Source organism: Gavialis gangeticus, unplaced genomic scaffold (assembly GCF_001723915.1).
Source record: "Gavialis gangeticus isolate Ggan-Ray unplaced genomic scaffold, GavGan_comp1, whole genome shotgun sequence".
NCBI lineage: Eukaryota > Metazoa > Chordata > Crocodylia > Gavialidae > Gavialis > Gavialis gangeticus.
In genome coordinates, this window is record NW_017729012.1 from 6,161,951 (window position 1) to 6,173,787 (window position 11,837).

General features: G+C 43.9%; 1 protein-coding gene and 1 long non-coding RNA gene across 2 annotated transcripts in view; one reads left to right on the forward strand and one right to left on the reverse strand.

Moving 5' to 3' along the window:
- Positions 1-11,837, forward strand: part of MYO19 (myosin XIX) — a 31,108-nt gene that overhangs the window by 10,558 nt on the left and 8,713 nt on the right. Inside the window, exons 6-18 of the mRNA XM_019511109.1 lie at positions 945-1,077; positions 1,300-1,369; positions 1,806-1,908; positions 2,164-2,260; positions 2,837-2,913; positions 3,561-3,651; positions 4,832-5,003; positions 6,153-6,226; positions 6,330-6,451; positions 8,656-8,769; positions 9,293-9,469; positions 10,327-10,473; positions 11,008-11,115. Coding sequence (XP_019366654.1) covers positions 945-1,077; positions 1,300-1,369; positions 1,806-1,908; positions 2,164-2,260; positions 2,837-2,913; positions 3,561-3,651; positions 4,832-5,003; positions 6,153-6,226; positions 6,330-6,451; positions 8,656-8,769; positions 9,293-9,469; positions 10,327-10,473; positions 11,008-11,115 — 1,485 coding nt within the window. The remainder of the gene's footprint in view (positions 1-944; positions 1,078-1,299; positions 1,370-1,805; positions 1,909-2,163; positions 2,261-2,836; positions 2,914-3,560; positions 3,652-4,831; positions 5,004-6,152; positions 6,227-6,329; positions 6,452-8,655; positions 8,770-9,292; positions 9,470-10,326; positions 10,474-11,007; positions 11,116-11,837) is intronic.
- On the reverse strand, positions 6,596-9,329 carry LOC109293269. Its single transcript, XR_002096284.1, has 3 exons — positions 9,264-9,329; positions 7,918-8,127; positions 6,596-7,380 (listed from the first exon to the last, which is right to left on the reverse strand). It is a non-coding gene; the product is annotated as an uncharacterized LOC109293269 (long non-coding RNA).

The following is an 11,837-nucleotide window of genomic DNA, read 5'->3' on the forward strand; positions in this document are numbered from 1 at the left end:
CAGGGGGTGGGATGTAGCCATGAGCAGCTTATTCAGGGGGGGCATGGGGAAGAGGGGCAGATCCTGCCACTGCGCACATGCCCGGAGATGCTACGGGAGGCATGTGCCCCCCGGATCTGTACACGGGGCAAGGGCACATTGCCACTGCAGGCTGGCGGGGGGTGGCACTGGGCTCGTCCAGGCAGGGGGGCTGGGCCAGGGCGGTACTCAGGGCAGGTGGCAGTGGCGTTGGGGTGGGAGGCACTACAGGGTGGGCTTCAGCCACCCCAGAATTCGCCATAGCCTACCCCCCCAGCACCACTGCCACCCGGCCCAAGCACAACCCTGGTCCAGACCACCCCCCTCTGCCAGGAAGAGCCCAGCGCCTCCCCCAGCCCACAGCAGCAGCCCGCCTTTGCCCCACGCACAGATCCGGGGGGCACACGTCCCCCATGGCTTCCCTGGGGATGCACGCAGCAGTGGGAGCCGCCCCACACCCCCTAGACGTGCCGCTCACAGCTCTATCCCATTCCCCACCCCAGCTGGGCAGCGCCTGCTCCTGCCCCAGTCACACTCCCTCCCTCACCACAGGAGCCTCAATCTGCTCCCCCCGCCCCATGCCCCTTCCCTCTCTCTACTCTTTCCCCCGCAACAGACTTAATAGCTGGCTGCTGCTCTCCAAGCTGTCTGGCTGGCCATGTGCATGCTGTGGCTGCGTGCAGGCACACAGCATTTAATCGGCAACATACAGGCCACATCAGCCAAAAAAAGCCAATTGCCGATAATGCTGATTTTCCTTTTACCGGTGCCGATACGATATGGACCAGTATATCGGTGCACTTCTAGTTTCTTCAGCATATTAGATAGTAACACGCTGTAGTTTTCCAACAGCTATGTCTCTTGTTATGAATAGACAATTAATGTGGTGAAAGCAGACAAATGCCTACGTGAAACCTCTTTTTCAGACTTGGACATCCCGCTGCCTTATGAAATTTTATGCCACTGTTGCTGCTTCAACCACTTCCCCTAAAGGCAGTGAAATGGTGGAAAGGATCGAGAGGAGAGTACTTGACTCGAACCCTGTTATGGAGGCTTTTGGTAAAAAGGAATTGTCTGTTGTTTAAAACAAAATGATATATTTTAAAACACACGCAGACCTAAAACATCTCCCTCTGAAATTCAAAGAGAAATTCACCTCTGAAAAACTTGCATATCCTGTGTAATTATGTTTCCTAAGTAGAAGCGTAAAACCGCTCTGTTTTTTTTCACGGCTGGAGAATGATAATGCTTTGTCTGTCCCCACTCCCGGTAACTTCACAGGAAATGCATGTACTCTACGGAATAACAACAGTAGCCGTTTTGGGAAATATATCCAGCTTCAGTTAAACAGGTATTCACAATTATGCAAAATGCTTGAGCTGTCTATTTTTCTTTTTTGTTTTTTCATCTGTACAACTTTCACTTCTTGCAAACTGGTCTCTCAAGCTTTCCACAGAATATTCGAGTGGAGCGTTTTTGTAACATGCTTTGGCCTGTTGAGACTCTTGAGTTTCCTGGATTTAATTAGTACAGTGTAAACAGTTAATGGACATCTAACTTGGAAACAGAACTTCAGTCCAGAAGATGATATAAATGGGCTACTACTGTGCCGTTGCATGGATAATCATCTTAAGGATCCCAGAATAGAAATGTTATGAAAGAAACACCAGAAAGCTTCCATCGGAAGCTTAAAGCATTACTTACAAACTAGGGACCCCTTGTACACTGTGTGACCATGGGGTTTCTATCTCTAATAGTGCATTTTAAAAAAATTATCATTTCTCTAGAACACAACATCTGACTAGTGCTTCCATTCAAACTTTCCTACTGGAGAAAACCAGAGTTGCCTATCAGGCCCCTTGCGAAAGGAACTTCCATATCTTTTATCAGGTTTGTACTAGACTCACTTATCTTTGTATTTCTAAAAATACAGTGGTGATAGACTGGCTAGAGCTGGACACAAGATGTACTTGCAACTTTTTGTTTTATTGGTGCTCAGTTTGTTTACTCAGTTTACGTTTCATTTTCTGGATCTGTTGTTTGCATCCCACTGAGTGGGAAATTGGAAATACGCTTACCATTTGCTACCAGAAAATGTAAATGCCGGCATTAGGATTCAGTAACTCTTTTGTTTTCTGTTTCAAGATCACAAAAGGTGCCACTAAGAAAGAAAGGGCGGAGTGGAACCTCCATGAAAGTGCAAACTTTTTCTGGTTGCCCAATTCTGAAAAAGACCTAGAAGGTAACAGCACAGATTTTGTTGGCACAAAGAGTTGAACTTCTATACACAAAAAAATATTAGTGGTGAATGCATATATGGGCTTAAGACAAATCACATGACCACAAGTTAATCATTTGAGGGAGACTTAAGGCACTGGGGCAGTGGATTTATGTTCCACTTCCACAAAGCCACCTGCATGACTGCCTCTGTTTAGACTTAATTTTGCACTGTTAAGACCTTGTTCTTGCCACAGAATAGCATGTCCTGACCCAAGTTATTTGCATTACTTTGAGGTCAAGTTCGGAAACCTGGTGTAATATGTAGGTGTTTTATCAATTTGCAACCTAAACTCTGTGTCCCACAACAGGTCGATATTCCACTCCATTAAGTCACTCAGTGGCAGTAACGTGACCTCTTTCTTTTTGGTTGGCAGCTGGGACTTTTCAAAAGGACACTGCTCGCCTGAGTTCCTTTGAAAATTTCAGCAGAACCATCTTGCCTTTTTGAAGGATTGAGAAAGGGCTTGGTTAGCAGTGTTTGGGACCCTGTTTGTAGTGTGATATAAAATATATAACACCACCCTCTTTGGCTTTGCAGAGGACTGCTTTGGGGTAACCAGAGATGCAATGTTTCACTTGGGCATTGACCACTCCACACAGAACAACATTTTTAAGGTCAGATACATCTGCTGATTCATTCTGAAGGGGGCAGTTGGGATGCTCGCTCAATAGGGTCCGTGTAAAGTGCCAGCTTTGGTACCATTAGTACTAAACATTGCAGTCTTTACTGGTGCAAAACTGACTTCTAATGGGTCAGCAGGTTTGCCTCTAATTCCACATTTCTACAGATCACTGCCTTTGATTAACTCTGTTCTACAGGATTCAGTAATCCCTTATCCTTTCCCTTTTGTGTGTCCTTGTGACAAGGCATTTAGCAGAATTTGCAGGTTCGTTGCAATCTGACGGGCCTCAACGTGAGCACTTCTGTTTTAACCTTGAACTTGCAACCTCTGGGCCGCCAACCGTGCACCTCGGCGCCTGCACCACCCCAGGCCTCAGCGGTCACTTATAGAAGAACGTGAAGTTGCAGTTAGAGGTGCTCTTGTTCCCTTATGCAATCAAAGGGCTCATTCCTGCTCCCACTGACTACAGTTGTGCAAGATCAAAACCTAAGCTAGTGACTTTAGAAATAAACAGCAGCTTTCTAACCATTTGTATATTGGTGGAAATGTTTCTGCTGTTGTCCTGTTCATCGGGGATGTGCCATTAGTGATATCGGGTAAATCTCCACTCCAGCACTGAAGCGCCTCTTCATGTTGCAGGTACTGGCAGGGCTTCTGCATCTTGGTAACATTCAGTTCTCTAGTGCCATAGATGAATCTCAGCCTTGTAAGCCAGAAGATGATGCCAAAGGTAAGGTACCAAACAACTCAAGCATACATAGCTCTGGTGTTTGCTTTCCAGTGGGAAGGAGCATTACAGTCTGATGTACTGTACTCTGCCTTTCAATAGAAAACTTTAATTGCAGGAGGGAGTGAAGAGAACAGCCACTCAAAAGGAGGGAGGGAGAGGGCAGAATGGAGCCTTTCTAAAAACGCCCTAGAGCTTCAAAGTGCTGTACAAGCACACATTTAATCCTCCCTGTCCCTGAGAGATAACATCCTATCTTAGAGATCAGGAGACCTGAATGAATTGCCCAAAGCTACAGAACAAGCTGCTGGCAGGACCAGGATCCTCAGGTCTAGTCCTGTACTTACACTGTGGAGCTTTGAAACTTCAGACATACCCGAGCGTAGGGCTTTTGTAGTGTGTGTTCGTGCTCAAGTAATAGTTGTAATTCCACCTTCACATTCTGATCTCAGCAAGCCTGTCAAATTAGCTACCGTCTACAAAAGCGGCTGCACTCTGCAAGGGAAAATATGCAGCATGTTCCTTGTTTCAATAGACGGTTTCTATGACTCAACTCCAGCGACTCCAGACTTCCCACAAAAAGTAAAACACTGGTCTAACCAGTAGGGCTTCATACTTCTTTTGCACAATCTCTGACAAAATCAGTCCACTTTCACTCAGGCCCCATAATTTTCTAGTTTGTTTCAGTTGGTTTTTTTCTGTGTTTAGTGAGTCTTAAAATGCATTAGGAAATCTTGACACCACAGTATACCGCAAAGGTAGTCTATTTTGTTGGTCATAAGTGTTTCTTCTCTACATGGATTTGGAGTTCTCTGTGCAGTACAAGCCAGGGCCTCGGTGAAATTGCAAAGCAAATGGATAGGTGTATATTTTAAGAGTTGCAGTTCAGACTTCCAAGAAGCGAACTAATTTTGGACAGCGAACTTCATATACTAGAGTTTCTTTCAAAAGAAGTTGAATACCTCTTGAGTAACTCTGAGGTCACTGAGCACCCAAAATCTGAGGCCCATATTGAAAAATCTTGTCCTGAGCTTAAGAAAGAGAATATCCTATGAAGTCAAACATGTCTTTTTTAATTTTGATCTCAGAATAGTGCCCTATCTATAAAATAAGGCATTTACATTTGTAGAAGGAATTTAGATTTTTTTTTTTTTAGTGTTACAAACTTTGCTTTCTGAACAAGGCTTTGTGAAGACCACAGCAGACTTGCTGAAAATGTCCGCAGAAGAGTTGCTGGAAACACTGAGGATTCGAACTATAACTGCTGGAAAGCAACAGCAAGTCTTCAAAAAGCCCTGCTCCAGATCAGAATGCGAGACAAGAAGGGACTGCCTGGCCAAAGTTATCTATGCCAAGTAAGTGCAAACTGTAGTGACAACTGTACAAGCATGCGGGAAATTTGTGCTGAGGGAGGGGAAGAGGTATATGAAGACAACCTGCTTTCAGCTCCCCAGGGGAAGGCTTCCTCGCATGGCTTTGCTCCATCCCAATCAGTCATTTCCTCGTGCTCTCAGCTGAATGGCTGCTATCTAGCTTGCCTGCGGCACATACTGGATCTTGGAAAGTTTGCCTTGGGTTGTCTGTGTAGGAACTTTCAATCACTTTTCTTCTGCTTGTGCCAGGTCTACTAGTTCAGAATTTTTTCTCTCCACTAGCTGATGTCTGTCCTTCTATAGACATGTTTTCCCTAGTAAAAGTACAGCAAGCAGGCCGTTCCACACACTGGTTACGTTCTGCTGACTTCTTCAGTTTCATCAGTTAAATTGCATTAAGACAGCTAAAAATAATTACTTTTTCCCTGTTGCAAATTGCTTGCACAGGTATTATACCATTAGTGATTGTATAAAGCCCTTCTCCACTGCTAATGCGATTTAAATGCACTTAAAATGCAATTCATGCTACAGAAAAGAAAGGTTTGGAACCCCTGAGCAACTGCTTCCCATTACAGACTTAAGTGACTCTTAATGTAGCTAATCCTAAACTGTATCCTAAATGAGTAAATATGCAAATTGCCAGCCACAGGATTGCTTTATTCGGTGGGAATGAAACTAGCTCATATGCAAGATTTGAAATCTATTTCTATCCAGCTACAATACTTGATGTGTGTTGAGCTGAAATCATCTGAACGTACAGCTCAGCGGTGTGACAGAATTCTCTTTTCATGCACCTCAAGGACAGCCCAGTCTTTGTGCGTGGACTTGCATCTCCTAAGCAAAGTATGTTCACACAACTGATTCAGAGCTCTAGGTGTTACTACAGTCTAAAATAAAGAATGGCAAAAGTCCACATCTTAAAAATAAAGGAAACTGGCCTATAGGAGTGTTAGGCCAATTCTGCCTTCACATCCTGGGACTCCTCTTTGATTTGGGCTGAGCTGTATGTTGCACAGGAAAAGACAAAGGCAAAATTTGGCCTTCTGTCCTTAATGGAACTGGGCCCTTGAGGGTTAAAGAGGCACTTTTTTTTTTTTTGTCCACCTAATCAAAGTTTTTATTATTTTATAGATTGTTTGACTGGTTGGTTTCGGTAATAAATGAAAGCATCTATGCAGATTCTTCCACATGGAGCAATTTTATAGGTAAGGGTTTTAGTCTCTCAGATTCAAGAGTATTAAGTAGCTTTTCCTTCTTTAGACCCAAGCACATTAGATCTTATGGATATTTTTCCCCTATGTTTTCTAGGGTTATTGGATGTTTATGGGTTTGAATCTTTCCCTGAAAACAATCTGGAACAGCTTTGTATTAATTATGCCAATGAAAAACTACAGCAACACTTTGTGGCACACTACCTGAAGGCACAACAGGTACTGTCATTCTGAGATAACAGGCAACACAATTGTATTTCCTCCTAATCCCAATCCAGTTCTGTTAACTTAGAGTTGTAGCTGTGTATTTGAGGTGGTGTCATGTGGCCTTCACTTAAGTTTCTGTACAATTACTTGCCTCTCCTGATGCTCACGTAAGTACAAATTACTTGAATGAGGATTGCAGAATTGGGCTGCTGTTGGGAAAGAGCATGGAAGGGGACAGGGACGCTTTCCAGAGTAGGAGGGGAAAAAAAGAGTATTTCAGGGATGCCATGAAGGACAGATTGTTCAGAGCACAGCTGCTAAAAGGCATTTGAGTGCAGCCAAGCTGGCTGGTCTCCTCTTGAGATGAGCTATGCCTGAACAGCAGTTCCCTCAGACATTGGTGCTAACGCACAACTTTCCCATCAGCAAGAAAAGGTGTTAAGCACACAGCTGTCTGGATCACCCCTGATTTCAGTTAACTGAAGGCAATTTTCTCAGGCTAAAATTGATCCCAGGATAGAGAGGCCACACACAGCCCAATAACTAAGGACTTGACCAGTTCACAGTGCCTTGTGTGAGATGTCTGCTCTCTCAAACCCGGCTGCCACACCACTGTCCTTCAGTACGAATAGCACACTTTGTGTCTGCCCTCTGCTTTTATTAATTGATAGTAGTACTTGTAAACTACCAGGAACCACTTTCTCTCTCTGCATTACAGCAACTGGCACAGAAATTAACCTGTACTTACGCAGACATCAAGAAAACGCTTTGAACTTTGCTCAACTTTTGATCCAGTCATTGGTTGATCAAATAACCAAGTGCTAAACCAGCTGCTAATTAGTTCCAGTTCTTGATGTGCCGAATACATCCTAGACAAATGCTTTGAAGTCCATGCAGCACTTGGCACAACAGGGCCCAATTGAGACTGAAGCCTGTGGATGCTAATGTAATAGAAATAAAATATTTAAGTTCCACATACACTTTGAGTTGCCTTTTAATCCATATCCCCCTTCCCCCCCTACATCTCATCATGCTTCTCTGCCCACTTAACTGAGCTGAAAGGACAAAGCCCCCTCCCCCCTAAAACTTGATAGTATTTTTTTATCAGTGGGAGGATGAATGCTACATTGCAGGCAGTAGCATTAAAAAAAAATCAATCTTAAATATGTTTTGCAGCTTTTTTCAGCAAATAAGGACCTTTTAAGAACACAATTTATACATATGTATAAACTTGACCATATTTTATATATTATAGCATATATATAAAATATGGTTGTGTGTATGTATGTATATATACACACAAGCATGCACACACATGCAGACAAGTTATTTATAAAAATACACACACACACACACACACACACACACACACACACACGGTAAAGTATTTTTTTAATGCTCTCCAAAGTCATTGCATGCTATGTGCCAGCATACTAGGGATTAACAGTCAGCTGAGAAGGAAACCAGGTCTTACGTACACTATTACTTTCCTTTAGACAACTGAAACAATTCTAACTTGCATCTCCAGCGCTGTTTGCTGCCTGCTGCGAGTTGCCACTTGCCCTCTTCCCTTTCTCACTCTGGCTGGATGCCAACCACTTTATATTCCATTAGTGACTCTGCCTAGGTAATTCTCGGCTGCAGACTTTTAAAGACGAGAATTCATTCTGCTTCCGTATTTTCTTTTTCTGTAACATAGAACTGAACTGTGGCCAGTAAAGGAATGAGGTAAAACTGATTCTTACAATCAGGTGATGCTTTTGTCATCCACTTCCTCCGGCATTTAGTTTTATTTTAAGTATAGCACCATTACCTCCTATGCTTGCTGAAGACCAACTTCTGCTCTGAAAACGCTCGTGTGAGATTCCCTTTCCCCTCGAGGGAGATCCTGCCTGGGCAGTGGAGGTGCAATTAAGTTAAAACCTGCGTTCACTCACTCTGTCAAACATCTGCACAGCTTTTAGGGATAACTGGAGAGTTTCCACATGCATTTACAGATTGCCCAAGGGGATTCAGGTCTCCTTAGCTGAAGGTTCCTGCAGACGGACCTTCCAAACGGCTGTATTTCTGCAAGTGATAACCCCCCTGCCAGCTCTCTATTAGGATGAGTAAGGCTATATAAACTGAGTTGTGCTTTCTAAAGAAAAAAAAGAAGCCAAGGTGAGAGACTGTTTTTCCCTGGATCACATTCTCTGGATTTCTCTTTCACGCACTAGGAAGAATATGCAGCAGAAGGTCTTGAGTGGTCTTTTATAAACTACCAGGATAACCAGAGCTGTCTAGACCTGATAGAAGGAAGCCCTGTCAGCATCTTTTCATTGCTCAATGAGGTAAGTTTAAGGGTTGAACTTTAACCGCTGCCATCTTCTCTCTAACCACCACAGAAGAAATGTTAGTGCTATATTCTGTTTAGTATGAAAGCATCCCAAGAGGAGCTTGGCAGTAGATTAATGCAAAATAACATATTTGTATCATGTTATAGGTATGTGCATAACACCGATTTATCTCCTTCCCACTTGATGCTGCACATATAGATGGCTTTAAGCATGAAACCCCATTACATTTTTAAAGGCGATCAGGACTCATTTTTCAAAAATCTTGTTGGTCTAATAAAAGATACCATCTCTCTACTATGAGTCGTCCTGATTGCTTTTTTCTCTAGACCAATACGGCTACAACCTGGATACCATTACAGTCTTATTTACTCTTCATAATACTTTCCAGTGCTTGGAATACGGAGATCTCAAGATATTTTACTTCTAAGTAAGCCATCGCAAAAAGGATTTTAATAGTTTGCTTGTTTGCTGCATATAGGGGACGATACTGCAATTCTACCTTGTTTTCATCATACAGGAGTGTCGTCTGAACAGGTCCTCCAACATCAGCCTGTTCCAAACCCGGATTGAAAAAACCCTGTCAGATAATGAATGTATAAGTCGGGACAAGTTTAGCAAGAAGCCCAACTTCATTATTTCCCATTATGCTGGCAAAGTCGGTTACCAGGTAGAAGGCATGGTGGAGAAAAACAAGGTATGTTTATAAAAAGCAAACTGACCAGCTGAAAAAGAGGCACGTGGCTCTTATTAGAAGAGAATCAGAAATTCTGAAAATACCCTCGCTAACAGACTGACTGAACATTGGCATTGCAAACTGTGTGGAGTGATGGCCTCCAGTATGACATTTCATCAGGAGTATTACATTCAGACTTCAACTTGCGTACACTTAGGGAAAGAGCAGCATGGACTTACCTTTTGGTTTATCACTTGTGTCAGGGTCCCCAGAGGCATTAGGCCTAGTGGCTAGAGCTGGGGGGGATGTTACCCATGTCTGTAGTCAGGGGGCAAGCCACAGTCAAACTGGGGCTCCAGAGTTCAGGGGCTGGGTACACAGGCAGGAATGCAGGAGCAGGCACCGGGGAAGTCACACAGGCAAGAGCTACTCGCAGACTAAAGCCAGTTTGTTGAGCAGTGGCAGCAGGTGCTACAAGAGCTCCTTAAAAAGCAGCCCCAGAACCAGTCAGCATGCTGAGGCTCAGCTGGCTCTGCGCTTCGGGAGCCGAGTGCTGCTGATCTAGTCGCCGGGCTGCAGTGCAGAGGCCTTACAACTAGTATCACACAACCTCTGGGGGTCTGCAGACTACATCTAAGAGGTTCGTGAAAGATGACTGTGATCAATCAAAAGTACGCGAATACCCACATGCTTACAATCCAAAGGGGTCTGCACCTGCGTTCAAATGCTTTTGAACTAGTGTGTGTATAACTAGCATCACACACAGAAAGCAAACGAGGTGATCTGTGAACACTGGAATCGACTGTGTGTCGTCTCAGCTCTTAGGATGCAAGTCATTTTGCTGGGAATTGTTACGAGGGTCCTGTTTGTCTGTGCAGGACCCGATTCCACCAGAGTTAGTTCAGCTTCTGCAGACATCTGAGGACTTGCTGCTTCAGACATTGTTTCCTATGACGGAGGAAAGCCAAAACGATGTCAAAACCCAGAATAGAGCAGCCATTGTTACAGTGGTCTCAAAGTTCAAGGTTTGTCCCATTCATGCTTCTGTTTCCATTTAGCTCTCATTTCCTTGTCTGACTTAGGCAACCGCTTTTCCACTGCTGCCTTCAAGTCATTTTATAGTAAAATTGTTCCACTTATTTTCTGACTTTAAACTAAATACCGTTTAATAGTCAAGTATCAAACTGGAGTAGCTTCATAGGCTTCAGTGAGGTTTCCTGGACTTAATGATTGAGCCAAGAGTAGCATTTGGCCTACAAAGTTCCTGTCACACTTCCTAACCCCGATCTTGTGGCCATGTGCCAAACTCTCCTTCCATATCCTCAGACAGTTGGCTTTCTCAGAAAGAAATGGATCTTGTCCAGGCTTCTCCAGTACCACCCTCCTCCTCTGCCCTGCCGCCTGGACTGTAAAAGTTTTAAGTCCAATTCCCACTTATTTGGAAAGCTACCTTTTCTTTAAAAATACCCAAAAAAGTACTAAATCGGCTAAACTACCATGGAGGAAGAGAAGGGTGGAAACATCGCATGGGCACTAATTACTCCTGTTTGTTTTTGTAGGGGTCACTTGAATGCCTGATGCAGATTTTAAATAGCACTACGCCTCATTACATCAGATGCATCAAGCCGAACGCTGACTGCAAGGCAATGACTTTTAAAAAAGAAGAGGTAACTCTACAGAGGCTTTTTCCCTCGGCAGTGGGAAGCTTTCGGTAGCTTTCACAAAGGGCTTGCATTGGGCCCTGTGCAGTCTGGAGTGGTTTTAAAGCAGTTTTCATAGGAGATCTCTCACTTCTTAAAGGAACCTCTCAAGATAAATTTCCCAGTGCTGCAGTAGATGATACTTCTCTAAACAGGGGGGTGGTATCTTCATTAAAGATCAACAGCTTCTGGTGCTGTTGAGACTTGGGTTTGTCAGGTTTGGAGGCTCAGATCACACTAAGCTGAGTGTGATTCAAGACCAGTCTTAATTTGCAGAGTTCACTTTGCAAGGTACCCCTTCATTGAAAAGCTGCCTGGCTTCTGGCCTGTGTGCAGGGAAGTCTGCCCAGCCAGATGAGAGCAGCTGGCACATATGCTGAGGGGACGTTTCTTTGAAAGCAGAGCAGCTCAGGCTAAAATTAAAACCAACTGAGGATCTCACTCTGAAGTAGTTAGGAGGCCCCTGTATGGAGCTGCGTTGATTTTTTTTTTACACCTCCTCAGATTCAGCTTGATCTGTTAACAACAGAGACTCAGAAAATGAAACTCTGGAAAACCCAGTGTTTGCATGTCTCGAGTTCCCTGGTGCTCTCCATTGGTGTGCCGAGCTGGCAAACCCTTGGTACAGATCACAGGTCACATTTTCATAGTTTCATAGTTTCTAGGGTCGGAAGGGACCTGAGCAGCTC